Here is an 18,536-nt window from a genome sequence, read left to right as displayed (position 1 = left end):
CTGCTTAGTGCCTGGTTAGTGACTGGTGACTGGTTAGTGCCTGGTTAGTGCCTGGTGACTGGTTAGTGCCTGCTTAGTGACTGGTGACTGGTTAGTGCCTGGTTAGTGACTGGTGACTGGTTAGTGCCTGCTTAGTGACTGGTGACTGGTTAGTGCCTGGTTAGTGATTGGTGACTGGTTAGTGCCTGGTTAGTGCCTGGCGGTAGTTACAGGTTTGTATTGTTTCAGGTCAGAGCCCCTCTCAGCTCAGTTTCGATTTCACTTTCGATTTCGCTCAAGCAGCAGCGGAAAGAGAGAGAGAGAGAGAGAGACAGGGGGCAAATCGCTGGAGACAAAAATATAGGGGGAGAGAGACAAGGAGAGAGAGACAAGGAGAGAGAGAACGATACAGGGAGAGAGAGACAGAGAGAGAAGGGGGGAGACGAGGGAGGGAGGGAGGGAGGGAATGAGAGTGGGAGAAGTTCAGGCGTCTCTCAGCAACTAAGAAGTGAAGATCGCAGAGTGAGGGTCAGTGAGTGAGGGTCGGTGGGTGAGGGTCAGTGAGTGAGGGTCGGTGGGTGAGGGTCGGTGGGTGAGGGGCAGGATGGACAGTATGGAGCAGCTGCTCAGTATCCCCTCTCTGACTAACTGCTCGATTTGCCTGGAGAGTTTCCGTTCCCCAGTGACAACAGGATGTGGGCACAGCTTCTGCAGTGACTGTATTAAGAAGTACTGGGACCAGCAGAGCAGTTTCTTTACCTGCCCCGAATGCAGACAAATCTTCTCCAGCAGGCCACAGCTGGCCAAAAACATCTGCCTGAGCCAGATTAGCGAAGTCTTCCGGCAAAAGGGGACCAGTGGCCATCCTGTTCCTGATCCTGATCCTGATCCTGGGTCCAATCCTGATCGCAGTCCCAGACTACCCTGCCAAGCACACCACAAGAAGCTGCAATTCTATTGTTGTACAGAGAGAGTTGCCTTCTGCAACCTGTGCAATGGTGGAGATCACAAAACCCATCACACTGTGATGCTGAAGGAGGAGCTTGCTCGAGCACAGGTAACTGTCACATTGTTAACTAGGTAAGCACCTTTAACTACTGATCAATGCATGTAAAGGGAAAAAGCAAAGACTTGTATTTCCATCTTACCATTTAGGGTCTCAGAAATTTTGCAGGATAGTCACTGAGGAAAAACTTCTAATATCGCCAACTACTAGATCACCAGAACTAATAATTTCTAATATCACCAACTACTAGATCACCAGAACTAATAATTTCTAATATCACCAACTACTAGATCACCAGAACTAATAATTTCTAATATCACCAACTACTAGATCACCAGAACTAATAATTTCTAATATCACCAACTACTAGATCACCAGAACTAATAATTTCTAATATCACCAACTACTAGATCACCAGAACTAATAATTTCTAATATCGCCAACTAGTTAAATCTGTAAAAGGTAGCAATCTACCTGAAACTGCAATCTGTATATTTAATTACTTCCTATATTATTAACTAGCTCCAACATTGGTGACTAATGCTGGAAAAAGTGATGTTGAAGCTTTTAGTCTTGGACTCATCAGGACACAGGAAGCATACCAATATGAGGAAGACTATTTCAACAAAAACACGCCCCCTTAGAGATGGATCCAAATTTGTATCCGTTGGATCTGCTGCTCAACATGATTGGACATCCTTGCTCGAAAGGAAGCTAAAAAAAAACGCTTGCTGGACTTGTGAAAGAGTGATGAGCCATCTGATATATATGACAGGGTTTGTCCTCGTGGCTTGCTGCATCTGTTGTATGTATGGGCTGCCCAAGACACAAAAGTGATGTCCCTTTACACCCTATCTTACCCATGACCAGTTCTGCACAACATGAAATGGCCAAATGGTTGGGTGAGTTGTTATGACTGGTTTTGAGCAGGTTTTCCAGATACATGGTGAAGGATTCCTTCACATTTGCGAACGCCATCCAGAACTTGCATGTCGATAGCAATGCTGTGTCCGTGTGCTCATTTGACATTGCTAGCTTATTCACCAATGTTCCACTTAAGCGAGCCATGGATATTTGTGCTGCAGCACTATATCATGGGGATCTAGACTCGCCACTATCGTGTGAATCAGCATTCATTGAACTTATGAACTCAGCAACTCATGCAGTTGAGTTGAGTTTTAAAGACACCATGTATGCCCAAATAGATGGTGTTGCCACGGGATCCCCTCTAGGCTCAGCTCTCGCAAACATCTTTGATGAGGAACGTGTTTTCGATGGAATGACACTAACCTCTTACCCCACACATATTTCTGATACGTGGATGATATGTTGGCTATATTTAAATCTGCAGCTGCATATAATCATTTGCTTGCATGCCTTAATGGGCTCCATCCTGCGCTCAAATTCACCTTTGAAATGGAGCAGTCAAATTAACTCCCTTTACTTAACTTACTAGTTGAGAAATCTGCTAGGGAGTTCTCGATCATGGTTTACCACAAGCCTACCTTCACTGGTCAATACACGCGTTGGGATTCTTACACTTCGATGTGCTAGAAGATCGGCCTTATTGGCAACCTTGTAAATACAGCTGAGCTATTTGTTCACCATACAAGCTTTATGCTGAAATAGGGTGCATCAGAGACATCCTGTGGGATAATGACCACCCTGATCAGATCATTGCAGGTTGTATATTGCGCAAACTCATCAACGGGTCTTAAGGCCGTCACTTTGGGCCCTGAAAAATGCCCAGTTTACCTCAGATTACCCTAGAAGGGTAATATATCTCAGCAATTTGAGCAACAGGTGTATCTAGCTGTTTCATCCCAAAGACTGGTAGATCGTATCAAACATCATGTCCCAGCTACTGTTCACAGACCCTACCCAACCAGCCTGTGCTGGCAAAACTAAAACACAGTGTCCAACATTAGATGTGATTCCGCAACTGGACAATACTTGCTAAATAATCCTCATTGTGCTAAAAATTATGTTGACAACCAGTTGAAGATTGTCAGTTGGGCTCGCAGTGTGGTGCTTTTGCAGGTACTGGAAGCTACATATATTAATACACGGGGCCCTGTTCTTTGCAGACGGAAAGAACATGTACACACATTGCGTCTGTTTCCGCTAAACAAAATAAGTGACAGCCATTCACTGACACATTCCTCAGGACAATGCCTTGACCAATCAGAGTCAAGCCGCCTGGTTTAAATTTCAAACAATGCTTGGCAGTTAACTGTCATTCACCATCAATGCTGCATTCTCCTTGGCAACGCCTCTACCAATCAGAATCCAGGTTCCAACCAATCAGCACCCCCTTCTCACATAGTATAAATTGTTGTTTTCCCCTCTACTGGTATTCTTGCAAAGTGTCCTGATGAGTGTAAGATGGAAAGCTTTGACATGTCTCTTCTTTCAGCTAGAGTCAAGTTCTGTACTAGCAACAACTTTTGGTGACTAACTTGGAACTTCACTAATGAGCAGTAGCTACATGCAAACAGCTCAAATCCCCAGTATAAATAGAAGCTCTGGTTTTAGACAGTGCATCCCCTATAACCAGAGTGACTCCCTGTCCCAGTACATCCCCTATAATCAGAGTGACTCCCTGTCCCAGTACATCCCCTATAATCAGAGTGACTCCCTGTCCCAGTGCATCCCCTATAACCAGAGTGACTCCCTGTCCCAGTGCATCCACTATAACCAGAGTGACTCCCTGTCCCAGTGCATCCACTATAACCAGAGTGACTCCCTGTCCCAGTGCATCCACTATAACCAGAGTGACTCCCTGTCCCAGTGCATCCACTATAACCAGAGTGACTCCCTGTCCCAGTACATCCCCTATAACCAGAGTGACTCCCTGTCCCAGTGCATCCACTATAACCAGAGTGACTCCCTGTCCCAGTGCATCCACTATAACCAGAGTGACTCCCTGTCCCAGTGCATCCACTATAACCAGAGTGACTCCCTGTCCCAGTGCATCCACTATAACCAGAGTGACTCCCTGTCCCAGTGCATCCACTATAACCAGAGTGACTCGCTCAGGCACATCCAGCCCTGTTAACCCTGCAAAATTTTCACTAATAATTCTCGCAACCTGTGTGGATGAAAGCGAGGTCAGCAAGGTGGACGAGCTGACTGGCCATGGCACTGTGGTACAGGAAGCCGTTCAAGGTGGGGGAGCAAAAAGGAATGTAGTAGTAGCAGGAGACAGTATAGTGAGGGGGATTGACACTGTTCTCTGCAGCAAAGAGCGAGAGTTCAGAAAGCTGTGTTGTCTGCCTGGTGCCAGGGTTCGGGACATCTGCTCAGAGCTGGAGAGGAACTTACAGTGGGAGGGGGAGGATCCAGTTGTCGTGGTCCATGGAGGTACCAATGACATAGGCAAGACTAGGAAAGAGGTTCTGCAAAGTCAGTATCAGGAGATAGATACCAAATTAAGAAGCAGAACCTCAAAGGTAATAATCTCTGGATTATCACCTGAGCCATGTGCAATTTGACAGAGGGCAAATAAGATTAGAGAGATGACTGTGTGGCTCAAAGACTGGTGTGGGAGAAGTGGGCTCCAGTTCGTGGGGCACTGGCATCAGTACTGGGGAAAGTGGGGTCTGTACCGTTGGGCCGGTCTACACCTGAGCCGTGCTGGGACAAGTGCCCTCACAAATGGCATAACTAGGGAAGTAGAGAGGGCTTTAAACTAAACAAGAGGGGTGAGGGATCAAGCTTGGGTAGAAATTCAAGATGTAGAGTTAAGACAAGAGAGCAAAATAGTAATATGAAAAATGAGGGTCAGAGAGTGTCAGGAAGTGATAGAGAGAAAAAAACCTAAGACAATATCAACAGTCAAGACCAGATGTTACAAAGGTAACAAAAACACAAAACCGAAGGCTCTCTATCTGAATGCACATAGCATTCGTAACAAAGTGAATGAATTGATGACCCACATTGAAGTAAATAAATATGATCTCATAACAATTACAGAGACGTAGTTGCAGGATGACAAGGATTGGGTCCTGAATATTGAGGGGTACATGACACTGAAGAAGAATAGGAAGCTCGGTAAAGGTGGAGGGGTAGCACGGTTAGTCAAAGAGGGCAATGTTGCAATAGTTAGAGATGACCTTGATTCAGGAGATCAGGATGTAGAATGGGTTTGAGTGGGGATGAGGAATAGTAGGGGAAAGAAGTCACTAGTGGGAGGGGTCTACAGGCTCCCTAACAGTCACCACAATGTAGGACAAAATATAAAAGAAGAAATGTGTGCTTGTAACCAAAGGAAGGCAATAATCATGGGTGATTTTAATGTACATATAAACTGGAAAAATCAGATTGGCAGTAGTATCCTGAATGAGGAGTTCTTAGAATGCTTTCCAGATAGTTTCATAGAGCAGCATGTTCTGTAACCAACCAGAGAGAAGGTTATATCAGACTTGATATTGGGTAATGTGAGAGGATTAATTAATGACCTCAGAGTAAAGGCAGCGACCACAATATGGTTGAATTTTACATCCAGTTTGAAAGGGAGAAGAGTGGGTCTGAGACTAGTATCTTAAACTTAAATAAGGGCAACTATGTGGGGATGAAAGCTGAGCTAGCTGAAGTGAACTAGGATATTAGACTAGAGGATCAATCAACAGAGAAGCAGAGGCAGACATTTAAGGGGATATTTCAGAGTATTCAGAATAAGCTCATTTCTATTATAAAGAAAAATTCTAAGGGGAGGACCCACCATCCATGATTATCTAAAGAAGTCAAGGAAAGCATTAAACTTAAGGAAAAAGCATATAACTGCACAAAGATGAGTGGCATGATGGAGGATTGGTCAGAATATAAAGAACGGCAGAGAATGACTAAATGGTTAATCAGGAGAAAGAAATTAGAGTATGAGAGGAAGCTAGTTAGAAAGATAAAAACAAATAGTAAGAGTTTCTACAGGTACTTAAAAAGGAAAAGTGTAGGTAAAGTGAGTGTTGGTCCTCTAGTGAGTGACAGTGGGGTGTTAATAATAGATAATAAGGAAATGGCAGAAGAAATGAACAAATATTTTTTGCTTCTGTGTTCACTATAGAGGATACAAAAACATTGCAGTAATAGCTGCAAATCAGGAGGTGGAAGGGAGAGGGGAACTTGGTGAGATTATAATCACTAGTGAAACGGTACAGTGCAAACTGATGGAGCTGTGGGATGACAAATCTCCAGGTCCTGATGGACTTCATCCTAGGGTCTTAAAAACGGTGGCTAATGAGGTAAAAGCAAAATACTGTAGGTGCTGGAAATCTGAAACAAAAACAGAAAATGCTGGATAAACTCAGCAGGTCTGACAGCCTCTGTGGAGAGAGAAACAGAGTTAATTTTTCAAATCCGTATGACTCTTCTTTAGAGCTAAAGAGATGTAGAAATGTGATGAAATTTATACTGTTCAAAGGGATGGAGCAGGTGGAGCTGGATAGAAGTTCAGTGATAGGTGGGAGCAAAGGAGAGATTGACTTCAAGGACTAAAGGACTAAGGGGGTGTTAATAGTGGTGGGTGAGGACTAAAGGACAAAGGGGGTGTTACTGGTGGTGGGTGAGGACTAAAGGACAAAGGGGGTGTTAATGGTGGTGGGTGAGGACTAAAGGACAAAGGGGGTGTTAATGGTGGTGGGTAAGGACTAAAGGACAAAGGGGGTGTTAATGGTGGTGGGTGAGGACTAAAGGAGGTGCTGATAGTGACATTAAGGTCAGAAAGCAGAATGTGATAATAGCAGGATAAGGGTAAGCACTCTGGAAAGATCAACATGAACAAGTGACTGAGGGCCCCTGTGGGGTGGGGGGAGGGGACGGTGGTGGGGATAAAAGATTGAAAATAGGATAAAAGGTGGGAATAAAACAATGAATAAAAATGAAAACAAATAAAAAGTAAGATAAATGGATAAAAAATAAAAATTAAAAAAATTAAAATGAATATTGAAAAAAGGGATTAAAAAAGGGGTGGGGATGGAGGAGAGAGTTCATAATCTAAAGTTGTTGAACTCAATATTCAGTCCGGAAGGCTGTAAAGTGCCTAGTTGGAAGATGAGGTGCTGTTCCTCCAGTTTGTGTTGAGCTTCACTGGAACATTGCAGCAGGCCAAGGACGGACATGTGGGCATGAGAGCAGGGTGGAGTGTTAAAATGGCAAGTGACAGGGAGGTCTGGGTCATGCTTGCGGACAGACTGAAGGTGTTCTACAAAGCGGTCACCCAGTCTGCGTTTAGTCTCTCCAATGTAGAGGAAACCACATTGGGAGCAACGAAAGCAGTAGACTGAATTGAAGGAAGTGCAAGTGAAATGCTGCTTCACTTGAAAGGAGTGTTTGGGCCTTTGGACAGTGAGGAGAGAGGGGGTAAAGGGGCAGGTGTTTAACCTTCTGCGGTTGCATGGGAAGGTGCCGTGGGAGGGGGTTGAGGTGTAGGGGGTGATGGAGGAGTGGACCAGGGTATCCCAGAGGAATGCCGACAGGGGTGTTGAAGGGAAGATGTGTTTGGTGGTGGCATCATGCTGGAGTTGGCGGAAATGGCGGAGGATGATCCTTTGAATGCGGAGGCTGGTGGGGTGATAAGTGAGGACAAGGGGGACCCTATCATGGTTCTGGAAGGGAGAGGAAGGTGTGAGGGCGGATGCGTGGGAGATGGGCCGGATATGACTGAGGGGTCTGGCTAATGAGATAGTAGATGCGCTGGTGTTAATTTTCCAAAGTTCGTTAGATTCTGGAAAGCTTCCACCAGACTGGAAAGCATCAAATATAACCCCTCAATTCAAGAAGAGAGGGAGGCAGAAAACAGGAAACTATCGGCCAGTTAGCTTGATGTCTGTCATGGGGAAGTTGTTAGAATCGATCATTAAGGAGTTATAGCCGGGCACCTAGGCAATTGGGAAGAGTCAGCATGGTTTTGTGAAAGGGAAATTGTGTTTTACCAATTTATTGGAGTTTTTTGAAGGGGTAACATGCACTGTAGATAAAGGGGAACCTGTAGATGTGCTGCACTTGGATTTCCAGAAGGCTTTTGATAAGGTGCCACATCAAAGGTTATTACGGAAGTGTAGTCGGTAACATATTAGCATGGATAGAAGATTAGCTGGCTGGCAGAAAGCAGAGAGTGTGCATAAATGGGTATTTTTCGGATTGGCAGGATGTGACGAGTGGAGTCCCACAGGGCTCTGTACTGGGGCCTCAACCTTTTACGACTTACATCAATGACTTCGATGAGGGGGGGTGAAGGTATGGTAGCTACATTTGCAGATGACACAAAGACAAGTAGGAAAGTATATTGTGGAGAGGACATGAGGAGGTTGGATATAGATAGGTTGAGTGAGTGGACAAAAATCTGGCAGATGGAGTTTAATGTGGGAAAATGTGAAGTTGTTCACTTTGGCAGGAAGTACAAAAAAAGTAGAATATTACTTAAATGGAGAATGGCTGCAAAAAGTTAGCAAGTAATCGAGAAGACTAATGGAATGCTATCCTTTATTAGGAGTGGGATTGAACATAAAAGTAAGAATGTTATGCTTCAGTTATACAGGGCATTGGTGAAACTGTGCCTAGAATACTGTGTACAGTTTTGGTCTCCTTATTTAAAGACAACTGTAAATGCATAGGAGGCAGTTCAGAGGAGGTTTACTAGATTGGTACCTGGAATGAGTGGGTTGTCTTATGAGGAAAGGTTGGACAGACTGGGCTTGTTTCCACTGGAGTTTAGAAGAGTGAGGGGTGATTTGATTGAAGTTTACAAGGTCCTGAACGGCCTTGACAAGGTGGATGTGGAAATGATGTTTCCTTTTGTGGGTGAGTCCAGAACTAGGGGTCACTGTTTTAAAATTAGCCGTCGCCCTTTTAGGACAGAGATGAGGAGAAATATTTTCTCTCAGGGGGTTGTGTGACTTTGGAACTCTTTGCCTCAGAAGGTGGTGGAGGCGGGATCATTGAATATTTTTAAGGCAGAGGTTGATAGATTCTTGTTAGACAGGGGAATCAGAGGTTATCGGGATTAGATGGGAATGTGGAAATTGAAACACAAGAAGATCCTATTGAATGGCAGAGCAGGCTCGAGGGGCCGAATGGTCTACTCGTGCTCCTATTTCTTATGTCATTGTGCCAAAGTTGGGAGAGCTGTCCCACAGACTAGGCAAGCAAGAAAACAACAATAACAGCAACAAAAACAAAATGCTGGAAAAACTCAGCAGGTCTGGCAGCATCTGCTGGGAGAGAAACAGAGTTAATGTTCTGAGTCCTTCTGGATAAGAGTCATACCAACGCAAAACGTTAACTCTGTTTCTCTCTCCACAGATGCTGTTAGACCTGTTGAGTTTTTCCAGCATTTTCTGTTTATGTTTCAGATTTACAGCATCAGCAGTATTTAGCTTTTATCTTAGTCAAGCAATAGTCTGACACAGTGATACTCACAGGATCATACCTTACAGATAATGTCCCAGGCAGCACCATCATCATCCCTGGCTATGTCCTGTCCCACCAGCAGGACAGACCCAGCAGAGGTGGTGGTACAGCGGTACACAGTCACACAATCACACAGTGCAGAAGAGGCCCTTCGGCCCATCGAGTCTGCACCGACACATGAGAAACACCTGACTTACCTACGGGAGGGATTTACGCTTTAAGTTCTCAGCATTGACTCTGGACCCCATGAAGCGGAGAATTCAGTTGAGACTTGAGGCTTATTACTGCCTACTGCCACCCCCACAGCAACCCACCCCACACCCCAACTGATGAATCAGTGCTCCTCCATTTCAAATCCCACTTGGAGGAAACACTGAGGGTGGCAAGGGCGCAGAATATACTCTGGGTGGGGGACTTCAATGTCCATCACCAAGAGTGGCTCGGTAGCACCACTACTGACCGAGCTGGCCGAGTCCTGAAGGACATAACTGCTAGACTGGGTCTGTGTCAGGTGGTGAGGGAACCAACCAGACCTTGTCCTCACCAATCTGCCTTATCCTTACTGGCCCCTTAAGGGAAGCCATATTTCTAGGACAGCCTGTGGGAGACTGACGGGAGTCTCAAGGTGAGTTTGATTGATTTCAGCGAGATGGTGAGTGAGTGAGTGAGTTGGCAAAGAGATGATCATTTTGTGATTCAACAAGAGAAGTTGTGTTTTTGTTGATTCTAACACAATCTCACTCTCATACTTACTAACTCCAACCCCCATTCTCACCATCCCCAACCCCCACACCAGCACCCCACCACCACCCACCCCCCACACCAGCACCCCACCTCCACCCACCCCCCACACCAGCACCCCAACTCCACCCACCTCCCAATCACCAGCACCCCACCTCCACCCACCCCCCACACCAGCACCCCAACTCCACCCACCCCCCAATCACCAGCACCCCAACTCCACCCACCCCCCAATCACCAGCACCCCACCTCCACCCACCTCCCAATCACCAGCACCCCAACTCCACCCACCCCCCAATCACCAGCACCCCAACTCCACCCACCCCCCAATCACCAGCACCCCAACTCCACCCACCTCCCAATCACCAGCGCCCCACCACCACCCACCTCCCAATCACCAGCGCCCCACCACCACCCACCCCCCCACACCAGCACCCCAACTCCACCCACCCCCCACACCAGCATCCCAACTCCACCCACCTCCCAATCACCAGCGCCCCACCACCACCCACCCCCCACACCAGCACCCCACCTCCACCCACCCCCCACACCAGCACCCCAACTCCACCCACCCCCCACACCAGCACCCCACCTCCACCCACCCCCCACACCAGCACCCCAACTCCACCCACCCCCCAATCACCAGCACCCCAACTCCACCCACCTCCCAATCACCAGCACCCCAACTCCACCCACCCCCCACACCAGCACCCCAACTCCACCCACCCCCCACACCAGCACCCCAACTCCACCCACCCCCCACACCAGCACCCCAACTCCACCCACCTCCCAATCACCAGCACCCCACCACCACCCACCTCCCAATCACCAGCGCCCCACCACCACCCACCCCCCACACCAGCACCCCACCTCCACCCACCTCCCAATCACCAGCACCCCAACTCCACCCACCCCCCACACCAGCACCCCACCTCCACCCACCTCCCAATCACCAGCACCCCAACTCCACCCACCCCTCACACCAGCACCCCAACTCCACCCACCCCCCAATCACCAGCACCCCAACTCCACCCACCCCCCACACCAGCACCCCACCACCACCCACCTCCCAATCACCAGCACCCCAACTCCACCCACCTCCCAATCACCAGCGCCCCACCACCACCCCCCTGACCAATTGGTCCCACGCTGGAAGTGCCCTTTATTTTATTTCATAAGAGTTGGTCACCCTGATCTGTAACTTCATGGCCTGGCGTATCCCCCACTCTGCCATTGCCAGCAAGCCAGCTGATCAGCCCAGACCAGCAAAGATGTCTGGCTTCAGCCAATTTGATTCACTCCTCGTGATATCAAGAAACATCTGAAGGCACTGGATACTGTAAAGGCTATGGGCCCTGACAATATTCCGGCAATAGTCCTGAAGACTTGTGCTCCAGTACTGGCCGCACCCCTAGCCAAGCTGTTCCAGTACAGCTACAACACTGGCATCTACCCGGCTATGTGGAAAATTGACCGGGTATGTCCTGTACACAAAAAGTAGGGCAAATCCAACCCGGTCAATTATCGCCCATCAGTCTACTCTCGATCATCAGTAAAGTAATGGAAGGGCCATCAAAGTGCTATCAAGCGGCACTTGCTTAGCAATAACCTGCTGACTGACACCCAGTTTGGGTTCTGCCAGGGCCACTCAGCTCCTGACCTCATTACAGCCTTGGTTCAAACATGGACAAAAGAGCAGAACTCCCGAGGTGAGGTGAGAGTGACTGCCCTTGACATCAAGGCAGCATTTGACCAAATGTGACATCAAGGAGCCCTAGCAAAACTGGAGCCAATGGGAATCAGGGGGAAAACTCTCTGCTGGTTGGAGTCATACCTAGCACAAAGGAAGATGATTGTGGTTGTTGGAGGTCAATCATCTCAGCTCCAGGACATCACTGCAGGAGTTCCTCAGGGTAGTGTCCTCGGCCCAACCATCTTCAGCTGCTTCATCAATGACCTTCCTTCCATCATAAGGTCAGAAGTGGGTATGTTCGCTGATGATTGCACAATGTTCAGCACCATTCACAACTCCTCAGATACTGAAGCATTCCATGTCCAAATGCAGCAAGGCCTGGACAATATCCAGGATTCACGCCACACAAGTGCCAGACAATGATCATTTCCAACAAGGGAGAATTGAACCATTGCCCCTTGACATTCAGTGGCATTACCATCACTGAATCCCCCACTATCAATATCCTGGGGGTTACCATTGACCAGAAACTGAACTGGACTAGCCATATAAATACTGTGGCCACAAGAGCAGGTCAGAGGCTGGGAATCCTGTGGTGAGTAACTCACCTCCTGACTCCCCAAAGCCTGTCCACCATCTACAAGGCACAAGTCAGGAGTGTGATGGAATACTCCCCACTTGCCTGGATGAGTGCAGCTCCTACAATGCTCAAGAAGCTCAACACCATCCAGGACAAAGCAGCCTGCTTGATTGGCACCCCACCCACAAACATTCACTCCCTCCACCACTGACACACAGTAGCAGCAGTGTGTACCATCTACAAGATGCACTGCAGGAATTCACCAAGGCTCCTTCGACAGCAACTTCCAAACCCACGACCACTACCATCTAGAAGGACAAGGGCAGCAGATATGTGAGCTCTCTTCCTAACAGCACTGTAGGTGTACCTACACCACATGGACTGCAGCGGTTCAAGAAGGCAGCTCACCACCACCTTCTCAAGGGCAACTAGTGATGGTTAATAAATGCTGGCCCAGCCAGCGAAGCCCACGTACCGTGAATGAATTTTAAAAATCCCCTATAACCAGGAGCTGAAATGAGGGGTTTCCGAATGATGCTCCATTTTCTGTTTGTGATTTGCCAGGTGGCAATAGAGAGTCATCAGAAGGCGGTGAATTCACAGCTTCAAAAGACATTGGAAGGGATATCAGCTTGGAAAGAAAGGACTGTTTCCCAACAGGTCAGACATTACTGTGTGCCCAGTGCTAATGAACGTGTCTTCACCCTGTCCCTCCTGCTCTCTGTGTGTGTACTCATGGCACGTTCTGTGCTGATTGGGTGTTCCAATGGACCTCATGTGAGGTCCCTGATTCCCACAATCACCTAGGCCCACCTCCCCCTGACTCAACCTCCATGCCTCAAACCCCCACACACTCACTATCTCACAAGCATCACTCATTCCCCCTGCATGTCCCACCACCACTAGCCCTCCCCCACGCACCCTCCCCTCATGCCCCATCCCTCTCCCCCTCCTTTACCCACCTTCTCCCTGTCTCCCAAAGCCCTACCCACCCTCCCCCATGTCTCACTGCCCCTCCCCCCATTCACCCTCCAATCCCCACTCACCCTGCCCCCAGCTTGCACTCCTCACATCCCCCCATGCTGTATCTCCACTCACCTCTCCCCCTACACTCTCCCCTGCTCACCCTCCCACCATTCTTCACCGGGCCCCACTTTGCCCCCTCCCCCTGCCCCCATGTCTTACCTCTGCTGACTGGACACCTGCAGGAAGCTTCTGAATTCCCTCATTCACCCCCACCGCTCCACCGATGAGGAAACATACTGGGGGGGGGGGGGGTGAGAATGAGTGGGGGAGTGGGGAGGCCATGGGGACATGGTGCAGGGCTGGAGTGGGGCTGGGAGGTGGAGTTGGGATGGGAGGTGGAGTTGGGATGGGAGGTGGGGGCTGGGAGGTGGAGTGGGGATGGGAGGTGGAGTTGGGATGGGAGGTGGCGTTGGGATGGGAGGTGGAGTTGGGATGGGAGGTGGGGGCTGGGAGCTGGAGTTGGGATGGGAGGTGGGGGCTGGGAGGTGGAGTTGGGATGGGAGGTGGAGTTGGGATGGGAGGTGGGGGCTGCGAGGTGGAGTTGGGATGGGAGGTGGAGTTGGGATGGGAGGTGCAGTTGGGATGGGAGGTGGGGGCTGCGAGGTGGAGTTGGGATGGGAGGTGGAGTTGGGATGGGAGGTGGGGGCTGGGAGCTGGAGTTGGGATGGGCGGTGGAGTTGGGATGGGAGGTGGAGTTGGGATGGGAGGTGGGGGCTGGGAGGTGGAGTTGGGATGGGAGGTGGAGTTGGGATGGGAGGTGGAGTTGGGATGGGCGGTGGAGTTGGGATGGGAGGTGGAGTTGGGATGGGAGGTGGGGGCTGGGAGGTGGAGTTGGGATGGGCGGTGGAGTTGGGATAGGAGGTGGGGGCTGGGAGGTGGAGTTGGGATGGGAGGTGGAGTTGGGATGGGCGGTGGGGGCTGGGAGCTGGAGTTGGGATGGGAGGTGGGGGCTGGGAGGTGGAGTTGGGATGGGAGGTGGAGTTGGGATGGGAGGTGGGGGCTGCGAGGTGGAGTTGGGATGGGAGGTGGAGTTGGGATGGGAGGTGGAGTTGGGATGGGAGGTGCAGTTGGGATGGGAGGTGGGGGCTGCGAGGTGGAGTTGGGATGGGAGGTGGAGTTGGGATGGGAGGTGGGGGCTGGGAGCTGGAGTTGGGATGGGAGGTGGAGTTGGGATGGGCGGTGGAGTTGGGATGGGAGGTGGAGTTGGGATGGGCGGTGGAGTTGGGATGGGAGGTGGAGTTGGGATGGGAGGTGGGGGCTGGGAGGTGGAGTTGGGATGGGAGGTGGAGTTGGGATGGGAGGTGGAGTTGGGATGGGCGGTGGAGTTGGGATGGGAGGTGGAGTTGGGATGGGAGGTGGGGGCTGGGAGGTGGAGTTGGGATGGGCGGTGGAGTTGGGATAGGAGGTGGGGGCTGGGAGGTGGAGTTGGGATGGGTGGTGGAGTTGGGATGGGAGGTGGAGTTGGGATGGGCGGTGGAGTTGGGATGGGAGGTGGAGTTGGGATGGGCGGTGGAGTTGGGATGGGAGGTGGAGTTGGGATGGGAGGTGGGGGCTGGGAGGTGGAGTTGGGATGGGTGGTGGAGTTGGGATGGGAGGTGGAGTTGGGATGGGCGGTGGAGTTGGGATGGGAGGTGGAGTTGGGATGGGAGGTGGGGGCTGGGAGGTGGAGTTGGGATGGGAGCTGGAGATGGGCTGGGAGGTGGAGTTGGGATGAGAGGTGGAGTTGGGATGGGAGGTGGAGTTGGGATGGGAGCTGGAGTTGGGATGGGAGGTGGAGTTGGGATGGGAGCTGGAGTTGGGATGGGAGGTGGGGGCTGGGAGGTGCAGTTGGGATGGGAGGTGGAGTTGGGATGGGAGGTGGAGTTGGGATGGGAGCTGGAGTTGGGATGGGAGGTGGGGGCTGGGAGGTGGGGCTGGGAGGTGGAGTTGGGATGGGAGGTGGAGTTGGGATGGGAGCTGGAGTTGGGATGGGAGGTGGGGGCTGGAGGTGGATTTGGGATGGGAGGTGGAGTTGGGATGGGAGGTGGAGTTGGGAAGGGAGCTGGAGTTGGGATGGGAGGTGGGGGCTGGGAGGTGGAGTTGGGATGGGAGGTGGAGTTGGGATGGGAGGTGGGGGCTGGGAGCTGGAGTTGGGATGGGAGGTGGAGTTGGGATGGGAGGTGGGGGCTGGGAGCTGGAGTTGGGATGGGAGGTGGAGTTGGGATGGGAGGTGGGGGCTGGGAGCTGGAGTTGGGATGGGAGGTGGAGTTGGGATGGGAGGTGGGGGCTGGGAGGTGGAGTTGGGATGGGAGGTGGAGTTGGGATGGGAGGTGGAGTTGGGATGGGAGGTGGAGTTGGGATGGGAGGTGGAGTTGGGATGGGAGGTGGGGTCTGGGAGGTGGAGTTGGGATGGGAGGTGCAGTTGGGATGGGAGGTGGGGGCTGGGAGGTGGAGTTGGGCTGGGAGGTGGAGTTGGGATGGGAGGTGGGGGCTGGGAGGTGGAGTTGGGATGGGCGGTGGAGTTGGGATGGGAGGTGGAGTTGGGATGGGAGGTGGGGGCTGGGAGGTGGAGTTGGGATGGGTGGTGGAGTTGGGATGGGAGGTGGAGTTGGGATGGGAGGTGGGGGCTGGGAGGTGGAGTTGGGATGGGAGGTGGAGTTGGGATGGGAGGTGGAGTTGGGATGGGAGGTGGAGTTGGGATGGGAGGTGGGGGCTGGGAGCTGGAGTTGGGATGGGAGGTGGGGGCTGGGAGGTGGAGTTGGGATGGGAGGTGGAGTTGGGATGGGAGGTGGGGGCTGGGAGGTGGAGTTGGGATGGGAGGTGGAGTTGGGATGGGAGGTGGAGTTGGGATGGGAGGTGGGGGCTGGGAGGTGGAGTTGGGATGGGAGGTGGAGTTGGGATGGGAGGTGGGGGCTGGGAGCTGGAGTTGGGATGGGAGGTGGGGGCTGGGAGGTGGAGTTGGGATGGGAGGTGGGGGCTGGGAGGTGGAGTTGGGATGGGAGGTGGAGTTGGGATGGGAGGTGGGGGCTGGGAGCTGGAGTTGGGATGGGAGGTGGAGTTGGGATGGGAGGTGGAGTTGGGATGGGAGGTGGAGTTGGGATGGGAGGTGGAGTTGGGATGGGAGGTTGGGGCGGGGAGGTGGAGTTGGGATGGGAGGTGGAGTTGGGATGGGAGGTGGGGGCTGGGAGGTGGAGTTGGGATGGGAGGTGGAGTTGGGATGGGAGGTGGAGTTGGGATGGGAGGTGGGGGCTGGGAGGTGGAGTTGGGATGGGAGGTGGGGGCTGGGAGGTGGAGTTGGGATGGGCGGTGGAGTTGGGATGGGAGGTGGAGTTGGGATGGGAGGTGGAGTTGGGATGGGCGGTGCAGTTGGGATGGGAGGTGGGGGCTGGGAGCTGGAGTTGGGATGGGAGCTGGAGTTGGGATGGGAGCTGGAGTTGGGATGGGAGGTGGAGTTGGGATGGGAGCTGGAGTTGGGATGGGAGGTGGAGTTGGGATGGGCGGTGGAGTTGGGATGGGCGGTGGAGTTGGGATGGGAGCTGGAGTTGGGATGGGAGGTGGGGGCTGGGAGCTGGAGTTGGGATGGGAGGTGGAGTTGGGATGGGAGGTGGAGTTGGGATGAGAGCTGGAGTTGGGATGGGAGGTGGAGTTGGGATGGGAGGTGGAGTTGGGGGCTGGGAGGTGGAGTTGGGCTGGGAGGTGGAGTTGGGATGGGAGGTGGGGGCTGGGAGGTGGGGGCTGGGAGCTGGAGTTGGGCTGGGAGGTGGAGTTGGGATGGGAGGTGGAGTTGGGATGGGAGGTGGGGGCTGGGAGGTGGAGTTGGGATGGGAGGTGGAGTTGGGATGGGAGGTGGAGTTGGGATGGGAGTTGGGGGCTGGGAGCTGGAGTTGGGATGGGAGGTGGAGTTGGGATGGGCGGTGGATTGGGATGGGAGGTGGAGTTGGGATGGGAGGTGGGGGCTGGGAGGTGGAGTTGGGATGGGAGGTGGAGTTGGGATGGGCGGTGGAGTTGGGATGGGAGGTGGAGTTTGGATGGGAGGTGGGGGCTGGGAGGTGGAGTTGGGATGGGCGGTGGAGTTGGGATGGGAGGTGGGGGCTGGAGGTGGAGTTGGGATGGGAGGTGGAGTTGGGATGGGAGGTGGGGGCTGGGAGGTGGAGTTGGGATGGGAGGTGGAGTTGGGATGGGAGGTGGAGTTGGGATGGGAGGTGGGGGCTGGGAGGTGGAGTTGGGATGGGAGCTGGAGTTGGGATGGGAGGTGGAGTGGGGATGGGAGGTGGAGTGGGGATGGGAGGTGGAGTGGGGATGGGAGGTGGAGTTGGGATGGGCGGTGGAGTTGGGATGGGAGGTGGGGGCTGGGAGGTGGAGTTGGGATGGGAGGTGGGGGCTGGGAGGTGGTGTTGGGATGGGAGGTGGGGGCTGGGAGGTGGAGTTGGGATGGGAGGTGGAGTTGGGATGGGAGGTGGGGGCTGGGAGGTGGAGTTGGGATGGGAGGTGGAGTTGGGATGGGAGGTGGGGGCTGGGAGCTGGAGTTGGGATGGGAGCTGGAGTTGGGATGGGAGGTGGGGGCTGGGAGGTGGAGTTGAGATGGGCGGTGGAGTTGGGATGGGAGGTGGAGTTGGGATGGGTGGTGGAGTTGGGATGGGAGGTGGGGGCTGGGAGGTGGAGTTGGGAATGGAGGTGGGGGCTGGGAGGTGGAGTTGGGATGGGAGGTGGAGTTGGGATGGGAGGTGGGGGCTAGGAGGTGGAGTTGGGATGGGAGGTGGTGTTGGGATGGGAGGTGGGGGCTGGGAGGTGGAGTTGGGATGGGAGGTGGAGTTGGGATGGGAGGTGGGGGCTGCGAGGTGGAGTTGGGATGGGCGGTGCAGTTGGGATGGGAGGTGGGGGCTGGGAGGTGGAGTTGGGATGGGAGGTGGGGGCTGGGAGGTGGAGTTGGGATGGGAGCTGGAGTTGGGATGGGAGCTGGAGTTGGGATGGGAGGTGGAGTTGGGATGGGAGCTGGAGTTGGGATGGGAGGTGGAGTTGGGATGGGAGGTGGAGTTGGGATGGGAGCTGGAGTTGGGATGGGAGGTGGAGTTGGGATGGGCGGTGGAGTTGGGATGGGCGGTGGAGTTGGGATGGGAGCTGGAGTT

The 18,536-nt window shown here is 52.5% G+C and overlaps 1 protein-coding gene across 3 annotated transcripts in view; it reads left to right on the top strand.

Annotated features, from left to right (window-relative positions):
- The first annotated feature begins 573 nt into the window (after positions 1–573).
- Positions 574–18,536, top strand: part of LOC121272039 (E3 ubiquitin/ISG15 ligase TRIM25-like) — a 66,609-nt gene continuing 48,646 nt past the window's right edge. For 2 of the 3 annotated variants that reach the window (XM_041178443.1, XM_041178424.1), the window contains exons 1-2: positions 574–1,036; positions 12,970–13,065. In XM_041178443.1, coding sequence (XP_041034377.1) covers positions 584–1,036; positions 12,970–13,065 — 549 coding nt within the window. In that variant the 5' untranslated portion in view covers positions 574–583. The remainder of the gene's footprint in view (positions 1,037–12,969; positions 13,066–18,536) is intronic. The other variant, XM_041178433.1, reaches the window with a different exon arrangement.

This window comes from Carcharodon carcharias, chromosome 2 (assembly GCF_017639515.1).
Source record: "Carcharodon carcharias isolate sCarCar2 chromosome 2, sCarCar2.pri, whole genome shotgun sequence".
NCBI lineage: Eukaryota > Metazoa > Chordata > Chondrichthyes > Lamniformes > Lamnidae > Carcharodon > Carcharodon carcharias.
This window is presented reverse-complemented; position numbering and strand designations above follow the sequence as displayed.